General features: G+C 46.4%; 1 protein-coding gene across 1 annotated transcript in view; it reads right to left on the reverse strand.

The window, feature by feature from the left end:
- The window catches only part of dgkd (diacylglycerol kinase delta), a 105,538-nt gene that overhangs the window by 11,327 nt on the left and 67,764 nt on the right, over positions 1-26,447 (reverse strand). Inside the window, exons 14-27 of the mRNA XM_084020012.1 lie at positions 25,932-26,031; positions 25,308-25,626; positions 23,735-23,896; positions 22,563-22,691; positions 22,337-22,430; positions 22,094-22,204; positions 9,140-9,236; positions 8,925-9,032; positions 7,156-7,269; positions 6,937-7,071; positions 6,440-6,612; positions 6,214-6,325; positions 4,379-4,471; positions 4,164-4,283 (exon numbers count right to left, since the gene is read on the reverse strand). Of these exons, the coding sequence (XP_083876138.1) occupies positions 4,164-4,283; positions 4,379-4,471; positions 6,214-6,325; positions 6,440-6,612; positions 6,937-7,071; positions 7,156-7,269; positions 8,925-9,032; positions 9,140-9,236; positions 22,094-22,204; positions 22,337-22,430; positions 22,563-22,691; positions 23,735-23,896; positions 25,308-25,626; positions 25,932-26,031 (1,867 nt within the window). The remainder of the gene's footprint in view (positions 1-4,163; positions 4,284-4,378; positions 4,472-6,213; positions 6,326-6,439; positions 6,613-6,936; positions 7,072-7,155; positions 7,270-8,924; positions 9,033-9,139; positions 9,237-22,093; positions 22,205-22,336; positions 22,431-22,562; positions 22,692-23,734; positions 23,897-25,307; positions 25,627-25,931; positions 26,032-26,447) is intronic.

The following is a 26,447-nucleotide window of genomic DNA, read 5'->3' on the forward strand; positions in this document are numbered from 1 at the left end:
AAAGAAGTGACCCTCTTTAATGTGTATGCCCCCCCTGGGAGTGATAAATCATTTTTCAGAAAGGTGTTCGATTTGATAGCCTCTGAAACATATGGGACTCTAATATGTGCCGGAGACTTTAACATGCTACTTAAACCCCTACTAGATACAACAAATAGAAAGAGAAAAAGTAACACTACTGAGAAACATATAAATAAAGTACTAAAAGACCTTGGACTGAATGATGTATGGCGGTTTGTGCATGGATCGGTCCCAGGCTACACTTTTAAAGAGCTTGAATACGCTGTATTCAAGCTCTTTATTCTTCTCCTACCGCAAGAGTAAAAGTCAACGGGAGTCTTTCCAACTCTATAACTTTGCAACGTGGCTGCAGGCAAGGCTGCCCAGCCAGCCCTAGTCTATTTAATTTGTTTATTGAACCTCTAGCTCAAGCAATTCGGCAGGAAGACGGACTGAAAGGCATATCCATGAAAGGTGAGGAGTACAAAGTAGGACTTTACGCAGACGACGTATTAGTCACGATCCTGGACCCGGACTCTGGCTTACCTATATTAATGAAAATGTTAGAAACATATGGGACACATTCAGGTTATGTTCTTAATGTACACAAAACCCAGGTCTTGACATTTAACTATACTCCTCCGCAAGACTTTATTACAAGGTATAATTTTAATTGGAATTCAACTCATATAAATTACCTTGGAGTATGTCTACCTAAGGATCTCTCACAACTATTTGCTATTAATTATAATTCAGTTAGTCAAAACATATACAATGACCTCACTAGATGGGCCCTCCTTCCTCTCGACTTTGGCAGTAGAATTAGATCAGTTAAAATGAATATTCTTCCCAGATTACTATATCTTTTTTTATCAATTCCAGTAGAAATTCCCCAGAACCAATTTAGAGAATGGGATAAGCATATTTCTCGATTTATTTGGAATAAAAAGAAACCAAGGGTAAAATTCTCTACCCTCCAGCTGCCGGAGGAAAGGGGAGGCATGGCACTCCCATCCTTAAGAAAATATTATTTGTCAGCTCAGTTGAGGCCTTTGGTATATTGGTGTAACCCATCCTATGTTGCCAAATGGAAAACTATGGAGTTATCTTTAACAGATCCACCAATACAATCACTGCTTGGCTTTGTTGACGGGGAGAACAAAACTATACAAGTAAAGAGTCAGTGGGTTAATCTATCACTAAAAGTATGGAGGGAAGTTGTTAAATGTTTTCAACTCCAAAGAGACATTAGACAGCTTAGATGGCCAGCCTACGACCCTGACTTCACACCAGCACTGCATGATCATAGGTATAGACAGTGGGTATATTATGGTGTTACTGCTATTTGTAAGACCACTGAAAAGGGCGAGTTTAAAAGCTTTACCAACCTATGTCAAACATACGGGCTGGGCGGACAAGACTTTTACAGATACTTGCAGCTTCGTGACTACTTTTGTAAAAAGATAAGAGGTGCTCATTTAAGAGAAATACCAACTATTGTTCAAATATTTATTGATGCATATAATTCTGGAAACATCAAAGGTCTGATAAGCAAGTTGTATTGTGGTATCATATCTCTGAACAAGGACTCTACAGACTATGTGAAGGAACGATGGGAAAAAGAACTGAACATTGTAATAACTGAAGACATATGGCTGAATGCGTGGACAACACAGTTTTCCTCCACCAATTCCCGGACCTGGAGGGACTTCTGTTGGAAAAACCTGATTCGTTTTTTTATCACCCCGAAACAGAAGTCTAAACAAACTGGTACCCAGCTAGGCTGCTGGAGGGGACATTATGGTCGATCATGCCCATGTCTTTTGGTCTTGCCCACTTATTCAGACTTTCTGGAAGGGAGTGGCATCGGTTATTACAAAAACATTGGGCTTCAATATCAGTGTAACTTTCTTATCTCTCTATCTTGGTTATTTCCCTAATAAGCTAAGTAAAGATGATGCATACCTCTTAAAGATTTTGCTGGCAGCAAGTAAAAAGGCCGTCACAAAGTGCTGGCTTCAGAAAAATGCCCCTACTGTTGGTCTCTTTGTCAACACTGTTGAGCAGTTGCATCTTTTGGAAAGAATGACTTACTCCATACGACTTCAAAAGGAGTTGGGTGAAAAGCGATGGAAAAAATGGTCAGTTTATTTAGCTAGTCAGACAGATTTGGTATAGACATTGCACCGCGAGCGTTTTTCTTTTACGCCTTGGAGATAGGCGAGATTGCCATGATTAAGTGATTATCCCATGACCTCCTGTTAATTTTTTTTTTGTGTACGTGTTTGCTGTTTCTGTTTCGTGTCCTACATTATTATTATTTTTTCCACAGTTTATATTGTGTGGATAATGTGAAAAAATACTTACAAATAAAAAGTTTAAAAAAAAAATAAAAAAATAAAAAAAAACACAGTCAACCTGCTGAGTCGCCTTCACAACATCACAACTGGATGTCATCAAATGTCCTGCAGCTAAATGCGCAGAAGTCAGAAATATTAATCATATGTCATAATGGTGCTTAAAACCCATATTTGATTATTTATATATTATTACAGAAATCTTATTTTTGATCAAGACCTCACCTTAGAAAAAACACATTAAATCAATAGTTCGAACGGGCTTTCATCAACTCAATATCAATATTTCAAGGATTAGACCAGAGAGCTTCATATGGGCGTTTGCGGCCCCTAGAGGGTCCGAAGAGTTACTGCAGGGGTCCCCGAAATTATTTCAACTTTTTTTTTCCTTCCAAAAATTAAAATGTGTCCAAAAACACAAGTGAACATGAATCCAACCCATAATTAGCAAATGTAAATCTTCCCATTTGTTTAATGTTATGTTGTGAAATTGTGAAATGCCAACACTGAATTAAAATTAATTAAAAAGGGGGTCCCTCCACCGTGGCACTATAGGCCAGGGAATGTTGAAGACCTCTGGATCAAACCATTTTTCTCCACAAAAATCTGGAAACCGTCATTAATGACTTCATAACCAGCCGTTCAGATGACTGTACCTCCCTTCAGCTCATCTACTCTGCTGCCAGGATCTGATCTCAGGCCAGGAAACAGCACCACATTACACCTGGCTTTCTGACATACATTGTCTAAATGTATGTTCTAAATGCATTTCTGCTTTTAGAACAGACTTTTTATTGATTACTTACATTTCCCTGAGAGGCCTTGCCCTTATCTGTGTCTGGCCTTGCCCTCTAATTACCTTATGTCCTGTCCCCCACCCTGAGACCCTCGGATGCATCATTTCTGGTTTCACTTCCAGGTTCATACGGAAAGGTGACCGAGCATTTGCAGTCAGGGCACCTGGACTTTAGAACGACCTGTCTCTTTTAAACCTCTTTCAGAAACCCTTTTTAAAAATTGCCTTTCTATTACTGATTCCGTATTTAGGAAACATTTTTGCGTGTTTAAGTCATGTGTTCTATGTCTGTAAAGCTCTTTGAAACTGTGTTTTGAAAGGTGCTATATAAATAAAATGTATTATTATTATTATTAAAGCGGATCCTGCGGTCGTTGTATCGGTCCGTCGTGGTGAAGAGAGAGCTGAGCCGAAAGGCGAAGCTCTCAATTTACCGGTCAATCTACGTTCCTACCCTCACCTATGGTCATGAACTTTGGGTCATGACCGAAAGAATAAGATCCCGGATACAAGCGGCCGAAATGAGCTTCCTCCGCAGGGTGGCGGGGCGCTCCCTTAGAGATAGGGTGAGGAGCTCCGTCACACGGGAGGAGCTCGGAGTAGAGGCGCCCAGGAAGACCCAGGACATGCTGGAGTGACTATGTCACCCGGCTGGCCTGGGAACGCCTTGGGGTCCTCCCGGAGGAGCTGGGGGAAATGTCCGGGGAGAGGGAAGTCTGGGCGTCCCTGCTCAGGCAGCTGCCCCCGCGACCCGGTCCCGGATAAGCGGAAGAAAATGGATGGATGGATGGATGGATCCTGGACTACGTAGAACTGTTTCAGGCACCTGGATTTGCAGTTAAAAGGGATCTAAAATAGTCCACTTCATGCAGCTCAGTACAGTATTACTGTGAATACTAGCAGTAATAGCAGTACTGGTCGTGCTTGTAATAAAAATAATAATATTTTATTTATATAGTGCTTATCTGAAGCCAAAGACGTGTGTAGACCCAGTTCTTGTGGTGGTTTACCTCGTGGTCGGAGGGCTCGATGACAGGACACAACCAGGTGACGTCAGTCAGCCGGCGGAGCTGCTGAGCCACCAAGGTCAGAGCTGCGTTCAACTGTTCCTGCTGAGGAGGATCCAGCTGCTGTACACACAATCATGGAGACAAGGATCAGGAACACATCAGACCGTAGATAACCAGAACAGAAATGAGATGGAAGGACAGATGGACACACTTACCATGGACATCTTTCCAGCCAGCAGCAGTTCAGTCTCGCTGAGTAAAGCTTTGACGTTACTGACCATCTGGAGGACGACGCTGCAGCACAGAGCCTGGGGACAGACGGGGACACCAGGACAGAGACTTCGTTAGAGATCAGGACTGAGACCCGGTCAGACACCAGGACAGAGACTACGTTAGAGATCAGGACTGAGACCCGGTCAGACACCAGGACAGAGACTACGTTAGAGATCAGGACTGAGACCAGTCCGCTCGTATTGGTCCGCTCATGTTGCTCCGCTCGTAAATGGCCTCATTTATATAGCGCTTTTCTCCAAAGCGCTTTACATCAATGACTGACATTCACCCATTCACACACACATTCACACACCGACGGCGGAGTCAACCACACAGGGCGACAGCCAGCTCGTCAGGAGCAATTAGGGTGAGGTGTCTTGCTCAGGGACACCAGGCACTCAGCTAGGAGGAGCCGGGGATCGAACTGGCAATCTTGCAGTTGTCAGCCAACCTGCTCTACCTCCTGAGCTAAAACTCCCCACTGTTGGTGCGCTCAAGTTTTTTGCTCTTTTCTGGCCTGTCACCATGAATCATTGCACCGAGAACAATTGCATACCAGTAGTAGGGAACATTGCTTACAGTTGTGCCTACGCACGGTTTTATATAGACTAGGATAAAGATCAATACAGAGATCAGAGGTCAAAGATCAGGAAAGGACTGAGCCCAAGACTAAGCCTAGGACAGAGACCACGACATAGACCAAGACTAGGGGTGTGAATCTTTGGCTTCACAGCGATTGGATTCGATTAACGATACAGTAGTTGGCGATTCGATTCAAGGACGATTCTGTAAACCACGATTCGATTCAGTAACTTGTAACCAAAATTCTATATTCATGAAATAAACATGCAATAATGCAAGTGAGACTATCTGTATTCTTCTGAAAGGTGAAAAATAACTAGAAAAAATTCTACAGTCCTACATAATATTTTATGCTGAATACAAAAATGTAATGCTCAGTTATTTTTAACACTTTCAGTAGACTACATGCTGGCAGGGGAGAGAGTGTCTTAAACGTATTAAAACATTAATCATAAGTAAGAATCACGATTCATCCGATTAAATGCATTTATATCGATTAAGCCAAAACGATTCATTCTGTTTATTTATTTTAGCAGATCGATTTAGTAGAATCTATAGGACTGACAATCGATTCATCGATTAATCGAATGAATCGTTACACCTCTAACCAAGACTGAGACCGGACAAAGACCAGGACATTGTAGAAGAAAATGCATTACGCTACAATTCTTATTTTAATCTCATGCTAATATTCCTTCCTCTTGTACTCATCAAATGTCCTGCTGCCCTATTTGATTGTGGTTAACTTGTTATTCTGATTAGAAGACCTTTGATCTGTCCCCCTTCCTGGACCGTCTCCGAAACATCTTTATCTCACATACTTGATCAAGGCCTGATGAATGGCCCCTGTTGTGACATTGTGTAGAAAGAACCCAGCTGTTCCGAGAGAAGTCACACCTTTCTGTTTACCTAGGATGTCTCTTCCTCTTGGGAGAGACACATATTGAATCTATGCAAATCCACTCATCAGACCTCCCCCTCTGGTTCTGTGCATATAGCTCTCTTTGTCTCTGTCTCCACATTATTTAGAATGGACTTTATCGCAACGCTGTATCTTCCATTCAGTCAGTGATGATTAAATTTCATCTGAACCAGCCACAGAATTGGACCTAAAGAGTGTTTCTTCCACAACAGAAACTAGGACAAGACAGAGTCCAGGATACGACAGAAGAGACACAACTTAGTAGATTAGTACCCCAGAGTTCTTAGAGTGGGCGTAGACCACGTCCATGGCCTTTGAGCTGGCGTTGACAGCGTGAGCCAGTTCCTGTTCCAGACTTTGGTGAGACTGAGCAACTTCACGAATACTGAAACAGAAAATGACACAATAAAAATAAAAGTCATATGAATTATCATAATAGTAATAATTGTCTTTATCAGGATAATTAAAACCCCGTTCCTATCAGTGAGTCCTGGTTCACCTGTGTATGAGAGCTCCTGCTGCCTGTCCAAACTCACTGATGAGGGACGCCTCTTCTTCAGAGACGATCTCTGGCTGGGACGAGAGGGGGCGCTGAGGAGGCTGGGGAGGGGGGGTCCGCAGAAACTCACACTTCTGTTTGTCCTCCCAAGATTTCAGGGTGCTCTCAAATGCCTGCAACACACAGGTTCTGATCTAGTATTTTGGTGAGGGTCTAGTCTACTACTCTGTCCGTGGTAAGGGTCCAGTCTAGTACTCACTCTGTCTCTGGTGAGGGTCTGGTCTAGTACTCACTCTGTCTCTGGTGAGGGTCTGGTCTAGTACTCACTCTTTCTCTGGTGAGAATCTGGTCTAGTACTCACTCTGTCTCTGGTGAGGGTCTTGTCTAGTACTCACTCTGTCTCTGGTGAGGGTCTAGTCTAGTACTCACTCTGTCTCTGGTGAGGGTCTGGTCTTGTACTCACTCCGTCCCTGGTGAGGGTCTGGTCTTGTACTCACTCTGTCCCTGGTGAGGGTCTGGGTTCGGTTCTTGTGGATGATCTTGATGTAACCGGGAGGCTGCACCCATGCCTCCCCGTCCACCTGCACTGGGACGCCTTCATCACCAAGGATGGTGATCTTCACTGTCCGACACTGAGACAGGAAAACAAGACAGGGTCAGGCAGACAGACAGGCAAGACAGGCATAGAGACATACAGGTAGGACAGACAGGTGTACCTGTGCGATGCGGTGATGCTGCAGGTTGATGACCCGTGACACCGCCATCTGCATGCTGCCAAAGACCGCCACCACCTCCAGGATCTTATCATCAAAGGACGGAGCTGTGAAGGTCTGAGGGGACAGACAGACAGGTCAACACTCCACACCCGACAGGGATCAACTGACAAACAGACAGACAGACAGACAGGTCAACACTCCACACCTGACAGGGATCAACTGACAGACAGACAGACAGACAGGTCAACACTCCACACCTGACGGGGATCAACTGACAGACAGACAGGTCAACACTCCACACCTGACAGGGATCAACTGACAGACAGACAGACAGACAGGTCAACACTCCACACCTGACGGGGATCAACTGACAGACAGACAGACAGACAGACAGACAGACAGACAGACAGACAGGTCAACACTCCACACCTGACGGGGATCAACTGACAGACAGACAGGTCAACACTCCACACCTGACAGGGATCAACTGACAGACAGACAGGTCAACACTCCACACCTGACGGGGATCAACTGACAGAAAGACAGACAGACAGACAGTTCAACACTTCACACCTGACAGGGATCAACTGACAGACAGACAGGTCAACTATCCACACCTGACGGGGATCAACTGACAGACAGACAGACAGACAGACAGACAGACAGACAGACAGACAGGTCAACACTCCACACCTGACGGGGATCAACTGACAGACAGACAGACAGACAGACAGTTCAACACTCCACACCTGACAGGGTCAACTGACAGACAGACAGACAGGTCAACACTCCACACCTGACAGGGATCAACTGACAGACAGACAGGTCAACACTCCACACCTGACAGGGATCAACTGACAGACAGACAGGTCAACACTCCACACCTGACAGGGATCAACTGACAGACAGACAGGTCAACACTCCACACCTGACAGGGATCAACTGACAGACAGACAGGTCAACACTCCACACCTGACAGGGATCAACTGACAGACAGACAGGTCAACACTCCACACCTGACAGGGATCAACTGACAGACAGACAGGTCAACACTCCACACCTGACAGGGATCAACTGACAGACAGACAGGTCAACACTCCACACCTGACAGGGATCAACTGACAGACAGACAGGTCAACACTCCACACCTGACAGGGATCAACTGACAGACAGACAGGTCAACACTCCACACCTGACAGGGATCAACTGACAGTCACTTAAAAAGAGCTATTTAGCTTTGGATGGCTTGTTTATCGGTTGACTGAAATAATAATGAAATGAAAAAATAAATGAATAAAAATGAAATAAACACTCAACACTGAAAGAATATAATGTTGTATTTGTGTGCAACAGTATATTTTGTTAATATAGCCATGTCATGATTATTCAACCCCTTTATATTATTGCTGTTTTTAGAAACGTCTGTTTTTTTTCTGCTCTAAAGTGCAGTTAAAACAAATGAATGCCTTTGGGAACTCTATAACGCTCCTTAATGTGCTTCAACTGTGATGCATATAAAACCCCACCCATGACGTGTTCAAGGAGAGGGATCATGCGTAGGATTAAGGGCGCACTCACACCAGGGCCAGTTGATCTGTACTGTGCTGAAGAACGATGAATTATTATTTTTTGTTGTCATATATTATCATTAACATTGATTCACTTCACTCTGTATTTTGAGCTGAGGGGGTTGAATATTTACAATTGCAACAGTAAATAGCGAGCAGTCACATGACAGGCAGACAAAGACAGACAGGATGGGTTCTCACGTCGTCCTCTTTGGTTCCTCCCCAGAAGTTGGTTCCTCCTGCGTAACTGGGGATGTTCAACACAGCAATGCCTTGCAGACTGGGGAGAGGGATGGGACGACCATCGCACTGAGGACAGACACACACACATGCACCATGTTAGGTCTGGACGTCTCTGAAGACCTCATGGGACCGGGTCCTGGTCTGAAAACCAGCAGTGGTTGGCTGCGTCTCACCTCCAGTAGAACCTTCTGTTCCAGGTTCTTGTAGGTTCTGTGCAGCAGCTCTTTAGTTCCCAGAACTCCGTACCACATCATGTTCTTAGTCCGACTCCTGGATACACAGTCAGGAATATTCACTGAAACCAAACTACAGACTTCATAAATAAAAACCCATAGATCACAGGTAACTATGGAGACGAGGGTTGAAACCATTGGTTGATTGTTTGATTGATTGTTATGAGTGAACGTTGTAAATTAAATGTTTTCGATTGCTAAAGGACAGCGGGCACAACTGAAGTCAAATGTCTCCTGACTTTAACCTCAACCTGCACAACATTGTGAATTTACAGCACCCTCTTCACATGTTAACACATTACAAACAGGAGGAAGAGGAAGGATATGTTCAGATGAAGGAAAATGCTATTGTTGACATGGTTTTTGTCAACAATAGCATTAGTAAATGACAAAATGACAAAATAAAAATATATATTTATTGAAGTAAACTGCTGATTTTCGTTCCTTCTAGTTTTACCTCAAAACTGGTTTGTTCTTAAATAAAAATGTTCATGTGAAAGAATATCACTCTTTTCTTGAAAGAAAATATTAATTTGTGTGAAGTGACTGAAATGATGAACTGTAAAGATGAAAAGTGTCTAACTTGTGTGTTGGTGTTGATGTTAGTGTATTTCCTTTCAGTGTGTTCTGAGTGACAGTGTGTGTTGTCGTCAAGACGATTGTTTGGTATTTCGGTTTAGCAGCTGATGTGATGTTTACTCAGGTGAGTGTTGGTGATGCAGACTGTGTTAGAGTTTTACACATGTAGCTGCAGTTGTGACCACCGTCCTTTAGCAATCAAAAACAAACTGTCACTAAAGGTTAGACAGCTAAATGATTCATTATTAATGATAATTAAATCATTATTATTAAGTACATAAATGTAAAGGTTAAGTAAAGGTTAAGTAATTTATTGCTGATAATAATCTGTATGGCTGCACGGTGGTGTAGTGGGTAGCACTGTCGCCTCACAGCGAGAGGGTCCCGGGTTCGATTCCCGGGTCGGGGTCGGGTTCAGGTTCCTTCCGTGTGGAGTTTGCATGTTCTCCCCGTGTGCCCGTGGGTTCTCTCCGGGTTCTCCAGCTTCCTCCCACAGTCCAAAGACATGCAGGATGGGGATAGGTTCATTGATGACACTAAATTGCCCGTAGGTGTGAATGTGAGCATGAATGGTTGTCTGTCTCTACATGTCAGCACTGTGATAGACCGGTTACCTGTCTGTCTCTACATGTCAGCACTGTGATAGACCGGTTACCTGTCTGTCTCTACATGTCGGACCTGTGATAGACCGGTTACCTGTCTATCCCTACATGTCAGCACTGTGATAGACCGGTTACCTGTGTTGGGACCTAACCGTTAGGACTACACAATGCGGCCTACAGAAGCCCACACATGCGGCCAGGACAAAGGGACAAAGGGGATTAAAAACTACACCGCCATTTTAGTTTCACATCTCACCCAGGTGAGAGATGCGACACCTCACAACCATCCTATTGGCTGACATCTTCAGGGAACCCCGGGGGGTCCCCTGGAGCGGCCTGAGCTTTATAAACCGAAGCCGCCCGGAGAACGCTCTCTTATTCACTCTTACTCCGACTCCTACTCTGGCCTCTTCCTACAACCGGCGCAACACCACGTTGCAACGGGAGGCGACCCCCTCCCGCAGCGCACCGCTGCAACAAGAGGAACCAAGCCGGTTCCTGCCGTCCAGCTACCAGACGCTGTCTGAAGTAAGCTGACTAAATCGCCAAGCCGCGATTATATCGCCGTCCGTGGAAGAAAGAAACACGGACTGTTTTCTTTATTTGAGTTTGATCAACGAGAGGAAACCCGCTCCGCTCTCGTCCGGACGAAGCCGACTCATCACGTCCCCCGCTGACGCCGGGGACTCACGAACCACCGCCGTTACGGAACGCCGTCATCGTCTTACGCAACGATACCAGTAAGAGGCTATCAGTCTGGGCAGAGACACAAGTGATAGTGTAGGATATGCTTGTAATTCTTGTTAATGTGTTTTAAGTTCTGATCGCGGACCGCCGAGTCCGTTGGTTCATGTGCTGCTGTATTTGAATGCTGATCGTGATCGCCGCTGGGTTGATTTCTGTAACAGTATTTTCGACTAACCTCCGCCATATTCGCGAGCTCAGAAAGCCTCTACTATCAGTTAAAAGACCGGTCTCGCGGAATAAACGCCAGTTCATTCACGCGAGCCCGTGTGGTAACGGCACGCTTTCTGTCCCTCCGAATATCGCTCGCGCATTTTCTCTCTCTTTGTTTGTGACCCGCTAACACACACACACATACACGTGTCCTAAGCCAGCTGTTCCCGGCGGGCGCTAGGGACATAGCTACATCTGGTGGCTACATACGGCTATCTCTCTCTCTCTCTCGCTACTCCGTCAGACCTCAGTGGCTCCGCCCCTGACCGCTGCGAGGAATAGCTCCACCTCTCTCTCTCTCTCGCTACTCCATCAGACCTCAGTGGCTCCGCCCCTGAACGCTGCGAGGAATAGCTCCACCTCTCTCTCTCTCTCGCTACATCTGGTGGCCGCCCATAGCCATCTCTCCCTCTCCCTCTCTCCCTCTCTCTCGACACGCACGCACACACACACACGCACATGCACACGCACGCGCACACACACACACATCCTTTGTTTAAGCTTAGCTTTGTGTGTTAGGTAGTTAGGTAATAAGGCTTTGTTAATTGTAGTGTTATTGATTGTGATCATTATTACTGATTTTAATAAATCTTATTATATTATAACTAGCGGTCTCTTGTGCTTGTTGTGTATATGTCACTGGATAACAGCAGGTTGTGAAGGCTAGTGCTTGAATTTCACGCCTTTTTAATTGTTCGATTGGTTTTGTACTCCTATGCCAATGATTACGATGATTGGCATGTGAGTATAAAACCTTCATATTGAGACTGAATACAGTTTTAGGTTATCTTTTCCCTGATCCCAGGGTGGTGCCCCGTTTATTCATGATTATATCATGATAATATATTAAATATAATTATTAATACCGATAATCATATTGATATTGATAATTAACTGTTGATAACCAAATCTGCTCCTGCTACAACCCCAACATAAATGGTGCCCCGTGTGAGGCCTTCTTAAACCAGCTTTATCCAGAGATTTATGCACAATAACCTGAGAATTATAGTAATAATAACAATAATAGGAATTGTTGTTATTGATATCATTGTTTAGAAATCGATGTTCAAGGATCGATTTGTTTGCTCCCTGTTACTATTTGCCAAGCAAATACAGTTGAGGGTTGCATATGCATGTTGTGATTAGCCATTTATTGTTTAACAACAATACTAAACTACGCAGGGTTAGGGATACTAAGACGCGTTATAACACTGTTATTACTCACCAGAGGTGCTAGAGACACCTCATTGACAGTCCACAGGCTGTAGAAGAGTACTAACATTTCCATTGTAAGTCACAGGTCGACGCAGCTCACCTGTGCACCCACCTCAGTATAACAACAAATACAGTTTGTCTTGCGATTAACACCGAACAAGTAAAGCCACCGTATTCTCCCTTTCACTAGAAGTAGAGCAGAGAATAGAGCCACAGAGTGTACCGACTCTGTGAACGTTGAAATTGTACCTTGCTATTTCCACCACGGGTTCTAGCTCGAGTTAAAATTTCAAAATAATTCCCTAACTGTTCCTGCCGCGCATTTCAGTTAGCGTGCCTTTGGCAAAGAATTAAGTAAGCAGCCTACAGTAAGTCTGAGTTGCTGTATAGAATCATTAGAGCGTGAAGCTGACCTCTCTAAAAGAGAACCGCCAGTCACCTTATCAGGTGATTTGCATAACCCCCCTCCTTTCTCTCCAGACACAATGGAGAACTTTTGTGAACAGTTCATCTCATCTGTGGCACAGAGCCTTCAGACAGGCTACTCTGAGTTTTTGCAGAAACTAAATCTCAGTGAGTGCCAAGAGGAGATCAACGTGTTACTGAAGAGCAGATCTGATGAAGTAACATCATCCAAGGGTCCATTGTTAAAATGCTTGCTACTGACTTTCTACAAACAAACCTGTCTCTTGGTTCAGAGTAAATCTGCCCTAGAGAAAAAAGTGGTAGCACTAGAGGAGCAAAGTGCTTGTCACCTCCACGACGCTCAAGCAGCAGACATGAGAGCCATGCGTTATTTAGATGTCCTGCACACCACAGAGTCCCAGTTTTTGTCCTACAAGAACAGGTGGTCGAAGTCTAAACCAGAATGTCCTCCCTCAGCCGACTCGGCCAGTCAGTGTGATTCAGGCTTCTCCGACTTCCCCTCTTTTCGTAGTGAAAATACGACTCCCCCGCCATGCAGAAGATGGGAACAGTTACCAGCGGACACAAAGTCCTTAAGACAAACTCCACTGAGAGACAGCGGTAACGGCTATGCAGCTTCCCATTGCTCCGACACAGACAGTGAAGAAACCAGCAGTGGAACTTACACAAGTTCTCCTCCAAAATCTTCCTATCTTTGGAACAAACCTGTAATTTGCGACGCGCCTCCTCAACCTAGCTTAGTCTCGCCTTCACCAGAAAGGATGCCACAGCGCTTCCGCTTTCAAGAGCTAGAGAGCATGGCTAAAGATATTCAACATTTTGATCCCGACAACTCAAACCATAATATTGACGAATATTTGAGAGAGTTAGACAGACTCCTGATTGACCTCCCCCATGCCTCCTCACGGGAGAAGCTCAGACTAGTCGGGAAGACCACAACCAGACATGTCCGCAGTTTCATAGGAACACTTGCACCCAGAACCCAGGACCGATACCCCAGACTTTGTGCAGCACTCCGGAAGGAGTATAGCCGAGACTGGGATCCCGCCGCCGCTACGATCAGTGCCCTCGCCGTCGTACATGAGGGGCAGGAATCACCCACGGAGTACTATTGGCGCTTCAGAGCCGCCTATGCTCAGGGCCGTAACTCCCCAGGAGTGGAGGAAGAGCCTGCCTTCAAGGCCCTCTTCCTGCATAACCTACACGAAAGTGTGCGCTACGATGCCACCATACACTTCAGGACACATCGACTCTCCATGCAAGAGATTCGTGATTACGCACAGATGGCTTGGGAAACCCACTTAGCGCGCAAACTTAAAAGCCAGCCCGCTAACTTCGACACATCTGCGTCCGAAACGTCTGCCGCCTTAAAGCATAGCCCTCATAACAGCGCGAAAGGGGGTGAGCGGCCAGCACGCCCCAGGAATCAGACAAAACCAAGGAACGAGACTAACTCCCAAACATCCGCCGCCTTAAAGCAGAGCCCTCATAACAGCGCGAAAGGGGGTGAGCGGCCAGCACGCCCCTGGAATCAGACAAACTCCCAAACTGACGAAGATAGGGATCTGTGCGACCCGATCGAGAAGCTGATAAAAACGATAACGCTATGGCGTGACTCGACCCAACCATCACTAAACTCCCCCCAGAAGCCTGGTAAGAGACGGCGTGGGGATACTGAGCATCACCGACATGCCCACCAACTGCGTCGAGATGGGCATTCACACAGAAGTAGTAGGAAGCCCTACTCCGAAATTCTGTCCCAGTCACGTGAACCAGCAGTGTACAAACATGACAACTCAGATAATGACAGCGCCTCTGACATTTCCTCTGTTTCTGGCTACATGGAGCGTTACAGCCCTGAGCCACAACATAGTAAATATGGCTAACTTAAATCTTCTCCAGGAGTAAACCAAACGACCACTAACCCCTTCTCCTCTTCCTCCTTCGTTCCGTTTCATAGTTGGGGTGTGTCCTGTTTGAAACTACCTGAGTGTAATGACAATGTTGATGTTTGTGAAAATTGTGTCTTAGCAGATGTTTGATATAGGTTAGATGGTTAGAAATCTCTGCCCAGACCGTAGAAATCTCTGCCCAGACCTTGCCTCAATCTCTGCCCAGACAATGCCTCCATCAAGTTATGGACTTTAACCTGAATGAACTGTTTAACCTCTTTTCCATGGAATATACAGACTGTTTGGACTCCCACATGTTTCAAGGAATACATGGACGGTTCGGCCCTTATGTTGCTCCGAAGGTTGCGTCCCACACCTCAACCTTCAGACCAAAAGGGGGACTGTTGGGACCTAACCGTTAGGACTACACAATGCGGCCTACAGAAGCCCACACATGCGGCCAGGACAAAGGGACAAAGGGGATTAAAAACTACACCGCCATTTTAGTTTCACATCTCACCCAGGTGAGAGATGCGACACCTCACAACCATCCTATTGGCTGACATCTTCAGGGAACCCCGGGGGGTCCCCTGGAGCGGCCTGAGCTTTATAAACCGAAGCCGCCCGGAGAACGCTCTCTTATTCACTCTTACTCCGACTCCTACTCTGGCCTCTTCCTACAACCGGCGCAACACCACGTTGCAACGGGAGGCGACCCCCTCCCGCAGCGCACCGCTGCAACAAGAGGAACCAAGCCGGTTCCTGCCGTCCAGCTACCAGACGCTGTCTGAAGTAAGCTGACTAAATCGCCAAGCCGCGATTATATCGCCGTCCGTGGAAGAAAGAAACACGGACTGTTTTCTTTATTTGAGTTTGATCAACGAGAGGAAACCCGCTCCGCTCTCGTCCGGACGAAGCCGACTCATCACGTCCCCCGCTGACGCCGGGGACTCACGAACCACCGCCGTTACGGAACGCCGTCATCGTCTTACGCAACGATACCAGTAAGAGGCTATCAGTCTGGGCAGAGACACAAGTGATAGTGTAGGATATGCTTGTAATTCTTGTTAATGTGTTTTAAGTTCTGATCGCGGACCGCCGAGTCCGTTGGTTCATGTGCTGCTGTATTTGAATGCTGATCGTGATCGCCGCTGGGTTGATTTCTGTAACAGTATTTTCGACTAACCTCCGCCATATTCGCGAGCTCAGAAAGCCTCTACTATCAGTTAAAAGACCGGTCTCGCGGAATAAACGCCAGTTCATTCACGCGAGCCCGTGTGGTAACGGCACGCTTTCTGTCCCTCCGAATATCGCTCGCGCATTTTCTCTCTCTTTGTTTGTGACCCGCTAACACACACACACATACACGTGTCCTAAGCCAGCTGTTCCCGGCGGGCGCTAGGGACATAGCTACATCTGGTGGCTACATACGGCTATCTCTCTCTCTCTCTCGCTACTCCGTCAGACCTCAGTGGCTCCGCCCCTGACCGCTGCGAGGAATAGCTCCACCTCTCTCTCTCTCTCGCTACTCCATCAGACCTCAGTGGCTCCGCCCCTGAACGCTGCGAGGAATAGCTCCACCTCTCTCTCTCTCTCGCTACATCTGGTGGCCGCCCATAGCCATCTCTCCCTCTCCCTCTCTCCCTCTCTCTCGACACGCACGCACACACACACACGCACATGCACACGCACGCGCACACACACACACATCCTTTGTTTAAGCTTAGCTTTGTGTGTTAGGTAGTTAGGTAATAAGGCTTTGTTAATTGTAGTGTTATTGATTGTGATCATTATTACTGATTTTAATAAATCTTATTATATTATAACTAGCGGTCTCTTGTGCTTGTTGTGTATATGTCACTGGATAACAGCAGGTTGTGAAGGCTAGTGCTTGAATTTCACGCCTTTTTAATTGTTCGATTGGTTTTGTACTCCTATGCCAATGATTACGATGATTGGCATGTGAGTATAAAACCTTCATATTGAGACTGAATACAGTTTTAGGTTATCTTTTCCCTGATCCCAGGGTGGTGCCCCGTTTATTCATGATTATATCATGATAATATATTAAATATAATTATTAATACCGATAATCATATTGATATTGATAATTAACTGTTGATAACCAAATCTGCTCCTGCTACAACCCCAACATAAATGGTGCCCCGTGTGAGGCCTTCTTAAACCAGCTTTATCCAGAGATTTATGCACAATAACCTGAGAATTATAGTAATAATAACAATAATAGGAATTGTTGTTATTGATATCATTGTTTAGAAATCGATGTTCAAGGATCGATTTGTTTGCTCCCTGTTACTATTTGCCAAGCAAATACAGTTGAGGGTTGCATATGCATGTTGTGATTAGCCATTTATTGTTTAACAACAATACTAAACTACGCAGGGTTAGGGATACTAAGACGCGTTATAACACTGTTATTACTCACCAGAGGTGCTAGAGACACCTCATTGACAGTCCACAGGCTGTAGAAGAGTACTAACATTTCCATTGTAAGTCACAGGTCGACGCAGCTCACCTGTGCACCCACCTCAGTATAACAACAAATACAGTTTGTCTTGCGATTAACACCGAACAAGTAAAGCCACCGTATTCTCCCTTTCACTAGAAGTAGAGCAGAGAATAGAGCCACAGAGTGTACCGACTCTGTGAACGTTGAAATTGTACCTTGCTATTTCCACCACGGGTTCTAGCTCGAGTTAAAATTTCAAAATAATTCCCTAACTGTTCCTGCCGCGCATTTCAGTTAGCGTGCCTTTGGCAAAGAATTAAGTAAGCAGCCTACAGTAAGTCTGAGTTGCTGTATAGAATCATTAGAGCGTGAAGCTGACCTCTCTAAGAGAGAACCGCCAGTCACCTTATCAGGTGATTTGCATAACCCCCCTCCTTTCTCTCCAGACACAATGGAGAACTTTTGTGAACAGTTCATCTCATCTGTGGCACAGAGCCTTCAGACAGGCTACTCTGAGTTTTTGCAGAAACTAAATCTCAGTGAGTGCCAAGAGGAGATCAACGTGTTACTGAAGAGCAGATCTGATGAAGTAACATCATCCAAGGGTCCATTGTTAAAATGCTTGCTACTGACTTTCTACAAACAAACCTGTCTCTTGGTTCAGAGTAAATCTGCCCTAGAGAAAAAAGTGGTAGCACTAGAGGAGCAAAGTGCTTGTCACCTCCACGACGCTCAAGCAGCAGACATGAGAGCCATGCGTTATTTAGATGTCCTGCACACCACAGAGTCCCAGTTTTTGTCCTACAAGAACAGGTGGTCGAAGTCTAAACCAGAATGTCCTCCCTCAGCCGACTCGGCCAGTCAGTGTGATTCAGGCTTCTCCGACTTCCCCTCTTTTCGTAGTGAAAATACGACTCCCCCGCCATGCAGAAGATGGGAACAGTTACCAGCGGACACAAAGTCCTTAAGACAAACTCCACTGAGAGACAGCGGTAACGGCTACGCAGCTTCCCATTGCTCCGACACAGACAGTGAAGAAACCAGCAGTGGAACTTACACAAGTTCTCCTCCAAAATCTTCCTATCTTTGGAACAAACCTGTAATTTGCGACGCGCCTCCTCAACCTAGCTTAGTCTCGCCTTCACCAGAAAGGATGCCACAGCGCTTCCGCTTTCAAGAGCTAGAGAGCATGGCTAAAGATATTCAACATTTTGATCCCGACAACTCAAACCATAATATTGACGAATATTTGAGAGAGTTAGACAGACTCCTGATTGACCTCCCCCATGCCTCCTCACGGGAGAAGCTCAGACTAGTCGGGAAGACCACAACCAGACATGTCCGCAGTTTCATAGGAACACTTGCACCCAGAACCCAGGACCGATACCCCAGACTTTGTGCAGCACTCCGGAAGGAGTATAGCCGAGACTGGGATCCCGCCGCCGCTACGATCAGTGCCCTCGCCGTCGTACATGAGGGGCAGGAATCACCCACGGAGTACTATTGGCGCTTCAGAGCCGCCTATGCTCAGGGCCGTAACTCCCCAGGAGTGGAGGAAGAGCCTGCCTTCAAGGCCCTCTTCCTGCATAACCTACACGAAAGTGTGCGCTACGATGCCACCATACACTTCAGGACACATCGACTCTCCATGCAAGAGATTCGTGATTACGCACAGATGGCTTGGGAAACCCACTTAGCGCGCAAACTTAAAAGCCAGCCCGCTAACTTCGACACATCTGCGTCCGAAACGTCTGCCGCCTTAAAGCATAGCCCTCATAACAGCGCGAAAGGGGGTGAGCGGCCAGCACGCCCCAGGAATCAGACAAAACCAAGGAACGAGACTAACTCCCAAACATCCGCCGCCTTAAAGCAGAGCCCTCATAACAGCGCGAAAGGGGGTGAGCGGCCAGCACGCCCCTGGAATCAGACAAACTCCCAAACTGACGAAGATAGGGATCTGTGCGACCCGATCGAGAAGCTGATAAAAACGATAACGCTATGGCGTGACTCGACCCAACCATCACTAAACTCCCCCCAGAAGCCTGGTAAGAGACGGCGTGGGGATACTGAGCATCACCGACATGCCCACCAACTGCGTCGAGATGGGCATTCACACAGAAGTAGTAGGAAGCCCTACTCCGAAATTCTGTCCCAGTCACGTGAACCAGCAGTGTACAAACATGACAACTCAGATAATGACAGCGCCTCTGACATTTCCTCTGTTTCTGGCTACATGGAGCGTTACAGCCCTGAGCCACAACATAGTAAATATGGCTAACTTAAATCTTCTCCAGGAGTAAACCAAACGACCACTAACCCCTTCTCCTCTTCCTCCTTCGTTCCGTTTCATAGTTGGGGTGTGTCCTGTTTGAAACTACCTGAGTGTAATGACAATGTTGATGTTTGTGAAAATTGTGTCTTAGCAGATGTTTGATATAGGTTAGATGGTTAGAAATCTCTGCCCAGACCGTAGAAATCTCTGCCCAGACCTTGCCTCAATCTCTGCCCAGACAATGCCTCCATCAAGTTATGGACTTTAACCTGAATGAACTGTTTAACCTCTTTTCCATGGAATATACAGACTGTTTGGACTCCCACATGTTTCAAGGAATACATGGACGGTTCGGCCCTTATGTTGCTCCGAAGGTTGCGTCCCACACCTCAACCTTCAGACCAAAAGGGGGACTGTTGGGACCTAACCGTTAGGACTACACAATGCGGCCTACAGAAGCCCACACATGCGGCCAGGACAAAGGGACAAAGGGGATTAAAAACTACACCGCCATTTTAGTTTCACATCTCACCCAGGTGAGAGATGCGACACCTCACAACCATCCTATTGGCTGACATCTTCAGGGAACCCCGGGGGGTCCCCTGGAGCGGCCTGAGCTTTATAAACCGAAGCCGCCCGGAGAACGCTCTCTTATTCACTCTTACTCCGACTCCTACTCTGGCCTCTTCCTACAACCGGCGCAACACCACGTTGCAACGGGAGGCGACCCCCTCCCGCAGCGCACCGCTGCAACAAGAGGAACCAAGCCGGTTCCTGCCGTCCAGCTACCAGACGCTGTCTGAAGTAAGCTGACTAAATCGCCAAGCCGCGATTATATCGCCGTCCGTGGAAGAAAGAAACACGGACTGTTTTCTTTATTTGAGTTTGATCAACGAGAGGAAACCCGCTCCGCTCTCGTCCGGACGAAGCCGACTCATCACGTCCCCCGCTGACGCCGGGGACTCACGAACCACCGCCGTTACGGAACGCCGTCATCGTCTTACGCAACGATACCAGTAAGAGGCTATCAGTCTGGGCAGAGACACAAGTGATAGTGTAGGATATGCTTGTAATTCTTGTTAATGTGTTTTAAGTTCTGATCGCGGACCGCCGAGTCCGTTGGTTCATGTGCTGCTGTATTTGAATGCTGATCGTGATCGCCGCTGGGTTGATTTCTGTAACAGTATTTTCGACTAACCTCCGCCATATTCGCGAGCTCAGAAAGCCTCTACTATCAGTTAAAAGACCGGTCTCGCGGAATAAACGCCAGTTCATTCACGCGAGCCCGTGTGGTAACGGCACGCTTTCTGTCCCTCCGAATATCGCTCGCGCATTTTCTCTCTCTTTGTTTGTGACCCGCTAACACACACACACATACACGTGTCCTAAGCCAGCTGTTCCCGGCGGGCGCTAGGGACATAGCTACATCTGGTGGCTACATACGGCTATCTCTCTCTCTCTCTCGCTACTCCGTCAGACCTCAGTGGCTCCGCCCCTGACCGCTGCGAGGAATAGCTCCACCTCTCTCTCTCTCTCGCTACTCCATCAGACCTCAGTGGCTCCGCCCCTGAACGCTGCGAGGAATAGCTCCACCTCTCTCTCTCTCTCGCTACATCTGGTGGCCGCCCATAGCCATCTCTCCCTCTCCCTCTCTCCCTCTCTCTCGACACGCACGCACACACACACACGCACATGCACACGCACGCGCACACACACACACATCCTTTGTTTAAGCTTAGCTTTGTGTGTTAGGTAGTTAGGTAATAAGGCTTTGTTAATTGTAGTGTTATTGATTGTGATCATTATTACTGATTTTAATAAATCTTATTATATTATAACTAGCGGTCTCTTGTGCTTGTTGTGTATATGTCACTGGATAACAGCAGGTTGTGAAGGCTAGTGCTTGAATTTCACGCCTTTTTAATTGTTCGATTGGTTTTGTACTCCTATGCCAATGATTACGATGATTGGCATGTGAGTATAAAACCTTCATATTGAGACTGAATACAGTTTTAGGTTATCTTTTCCCTGATCCCAGGGTGGTGCCCCGTTTATTCATGATTATATCATGATAATATATTAAATATAATTATTAATACCGATAATCATATTGATATTGATAATTAACTGTTGATAACCAAATCTGCTCCTGCTACAACCCCAACACCTGTCTATCCCTACATGTCAGCACTGTGATAGACCGGTTACCTGTCTGTCTCTACATGTCGGCCCTGTGATAGACCGGTTACCTGTCTGTCTCTACATGTCGGCACTGTGATAGACCGGTTACCTGTCTGTCTCTACATGTCGGCCCTGTGATAGACCGGTTACCTGTCTGTCTCTACATATCGGCCCTGTGATAGACTGGTTACCTGTCCAGGTGTACCCTGCCTTCGCCCAATGACAGCTGGGATCGGCTCCAGCCCCCCCGCGACCCTGACTACAGGATAAGTGGTAGACGATGGATGATCTGTCTCGTACCTGCACTTCTCTGGATGTTCGTCTCTCTTGTTGTTGAAGTCCAAAGAAATTTTAGCGTCCAGACCGATTCCAAAATAGTTGTTCATCACACACTTCTCAGTGTAGCAGTCCCTGTCAGACACAGTCAGACAGACAGGTAGATCAGAGAGACAGACACACCGTGAGACAGACAGACACACAAACAGTCAGAGAGACAGAAACACAGTCAGACTTTCAGACAAAGACAGGCAGTCACAGTTTTACATGTTTTCGGGGTCGCAGCTGAACGGGTCGGCGTTGACCAGCAGTCGACTGATCACAGAGCTGCTGGAGAGAGAAGCTGAGATTCCTCTGAGACCTGAAAACACACACACACACACACACACACACGCACACACGCACACGCGCACACACACACACACACACACCAGACTGATGACATCATGACAACACCAAAAACAACTTGCTGTTGGACGTCAGGGCTTCTTACCTGGATAGAGTATCTTTGTGCTGAGTGTGGGCATCTTCTCCTTACTTCCTGTCTGGACAGGAAGTGATGCAGAGCTGCCCAGTGAAAGGCTGCCTTTACTGATCAGCTTCTCACAGGGTGTCTTACTAACTGGAGAGACAGACATGAAGATAGACAGAGTGCGACAGTTCAGACAGACAGGCAGACAGAATGACAGACAGTCAGGTCAATAACCTCAGTGATCCTGAAGGACATCAGCTGCTCAGGTCAAGTTGTGATGACATCACTCAGTTAATCATCAACATGTGCTTCCTGTTGTCAGCCTACAGATTCAATTCCAGGAAGTAGACCCTGCCCAGAACCAAACTCCATGGTTCTGGATAGGGATGCTCCGATCAGCATTTTTGGGGGCCGATACCGATCACCGATCACAGAATGGATGGGAGAATAATAATAATAATAATAATAATCAAGCCGTTTTATGACTGAACATACTGTTGATGACTGTGTAGGACACAGCGGAATTCTGGGTCGGGCTTGGGCTTCAGACTCGTGGTGTGAGCGGGACCGGAATGAAACCGGACCGCTACTTTTATTATAAAATGGCGCTGTGTGCTTTCAATGCCCGCTCACTCAGCTCCACTCAGGAGGCTGTAATTAAGCTGACGAGCGGTTGACATTCTTCTTGCATGTGATGTTGATACTTCACCTGCGCGGCTCGTGAAGTTGCGCAGGTTGTATTTTGGAACAATCACAGTAGAGCATCGCTCTGATCCGCAGACACGGGACAAGCCGACTGTGCACACGAGGGTAGCTGTAATTCCATAAAAGCTCACCACGCGTCACTAGCGTTGTTTACACTGGAACTTTAAAAAAATATATATAAATATGCGATCAGCTTTTCTGATCGGCACTTTGACCGATCACGATCAACCTCAAGGGTCCATATCTGCCATATCGGAGCATCCCTAGTTGGATATTTGCAGGAACAGTTCATGTTGTCTTCTACATCATCCAAAGGTACACCACCCTATTTATTACTCAAAATATTCATGTATGTAATGTAAGTATGCATTCTCATCCTCAGAACCAGTACCAGAAGCACCAGTACTACCAATACCAGAGCCAACCGAAACAGTACTAGCATTACTAGTACCACCAGAACCAATACCCAGAGTACCAGTATCACTGACCTCTGCGTGTGTTGCGGTGCTTGGTGCTGTAGGAGGACTGCAGAGACATCTTGTCCTCCTCCACCTCTACGTCTTCTTCCTCCTCCACCAGACCAACATCTTCCTCAGGGCGGCTGAGAGAGAAGAGCTCCTGCTGAGTCTGAGCGTTCTGTTCGTCCACCGCTGGACACAAAGATAAGTACCGTGTTTAGAGTAAAGCACGGAGCGATAATGAGTGGGACGGCCTGTGGATTAAAGCCTACGTCATGTCCACGTTGCGTACCCGTGCATGAACCTAACAGACTCAAATCCAGCTCTTCAAGCGTGCCGTTCTAAGTACGGAACGGAGCATCACAGGACTTTAGGCTCCATTGGGCCGGGGCTCGGTACGGGTGGTGTAGTGGGAGTGTGCCCTCTGTCTCTGCCTTTCATCCTTTCTCAGAGTGCTTGATAACCTGTCTGTCTGTCTATCACCCTGACCTGTCTGTCTTGCTGATCTGTGTGTCTGTCTCTCTGATCTGTTGTACCTTTCTTGGTGTCTTTGATTACCTGTCTGTTCGTCTGACTCTCTGACTCTTTCTGACCTGCCTGTCTCTCTCTCTGACCTGTTTGTCTGCATCTCTGACCTGTCTATCTTTCTGAACCGTCTGTCTGTCTCTCTTAGGTGGTGTTCCACTGACCTGTCTATCTGACCTCTTTTGTCCCTCTGACCTCACTGTCTGTTTAATCTGTCATACCTTTCTCTCTGACTTGTTTCTCTCACTGACTTGTCTGTGTCTCTGACCTGTCGTACCTTTCTCGATTTGCTTGATGACCTGTCTCTCTATAACCTGTCTATAATCTGTCTTTCTGACCTCTCTGTCTGTCTCTGACTTGTGTGCATCTGGAACCTGTCGAACCGTTCTGGCTTTGCTCGATGGTCTGTCTCTTAACTGTCTAGCTCTATAACCTATGACTATAATCTGTCTCTCTGACTGGTTTGTCTCTACGATCTATCGTACCCTTCTAGGTGTGCTTAATGACCTGCCTGTCTCTCCGACATACCTTTCTCTCTCTGAACTGCATGTCTGACGGACCAATCTGTCTCTCTGACCTAATTATTCTGACATTACATTTCGGGCATTTTGTCCAAAGCAACTTACAATAAGTACATTTGTCAAAAGAAACCACAACATATCATTGCCGATAAAGTAAGAGCTAAAAATAGATAGAATAGAGTAAAGTAGTAGCTGTTCAGCAAACATACCTTAAGAACAACAGTGCTATGATCAAAGTGCTATAGGTAAGAACATAGAAGTGATTTTTTTTATTTATTTATTTTTTATTATTCCGACCTATTTCTCGCTTTGCTCTATAACTTGTCCTCTCTGACCTGTCTGTCTCACTCTGACCTGCCTTTTCCTTTCTCTGACTGGTTTGTCTATCTCTCTAACCTGTCTGTCTGTTTACATTTACATTTAGGTCATTTAGCGGACGCTTTTGTCCAAAGCGACTTACAATAAGTCTGTTTCTTTCTGACCTGTCTCTCTCTCTGAACTTTCATGCTGTCTGTCTGTCTCTCTGACCTGTCTGTAAGTCCTCTGACCTGTCGTACCTTTCTCAGTGTGCTCGATGATCTGTCGGATTGCTTTCTTCAGACTGTTGGCTCTCAGCATCAGCTGCTCTCGAGGTTTAAAGATGGCCGCCGCTGCAGAAGATGAGGCGTTTGTCCGTGGGGAGCAGGGTGGCACGTGATGATGATGATGTTGATGATGATGAGGAGGAGGAAGAGAGGGAGGCAGTAGGACTCCCTCCGCCTCTTCCTGTTCCTCAGCAATGGTGGGGGGAGGAGCTGGGAGGGGAACGGTGGAGGCCTGGGACTCCTCGTTCAGGATCTTCAGTAGGGAGTCCAGTTTCTCCTTCAACACACCACACTGACATACACACGACTCAGCAGACGTGACTCAGCACATAACACACAGATGACTCGCCACACACGACTCGGCACAGACTCGCTGAGAGACTCAACACATGACACACACAACAGATGTATGACTCAACGTTCTTTGTGTCTCATTAAGAAACCAAGCAGAGAGTTTCCTTTTCTTAGATTTTACAGAAACAAAACAAGAGAATTGACTCTAAACCTTTCATTGACTTATAAAAGGGAAATATTTGATCAAAATCTGACGATCACTATACATAGTCATATGTAATATATAACACAGTAAAAACATACCTTCTTGGCCATGACTTCCGACTCCTCTGAACTCTCTGTGTTCTTCTCGTACGCTTTACCAACACGAGCCACGAAGTCCTTCACGGTCTCACACAGAACCCTGCACGTACGTCACAAACACATTATGTAGACACGTATGTAGAGGGCTTACGAACATACAAACAAGGTCAACAGTGATAGAAGTTAAAGCAGCAGACAGCTGTTTGTAAAGCACTTAACCTTAACAATATAGGCTGAAACGACAAGGACTTCAACAACCCCAAGAGACACAGACAAAGACAGACAGATGGAGAGAAAGACAGGCAGAGACAGACAGACAGACAGTGAGACAAACAGAAAGACAGACGGACGGACGGACAGACGGACAGACGGACAGACGGAGATAGAGACCCGCACTGCCTTTTTCCCCCCCAAATGATCACTCCTTATTCTGCAATGTCGTTAGTGTAACAGTGAAGACCTGACTCTGACTCCTCATTCCGACTTTTTACAATAACAATGTGCAGAAAACAGGAG

The sequence above is a fragment of the Eutrigla gurnardus genome (assembly GCF_963514095.1).
Source record: "Eutrigla gurnardus genome assembly, chromosome: 10".
NCBI lineage: Eukaryota > Metazoa > Chordata > Actinopteri > Perciformes > Triglidae > Eutrigla > Eutrigla gurnardus.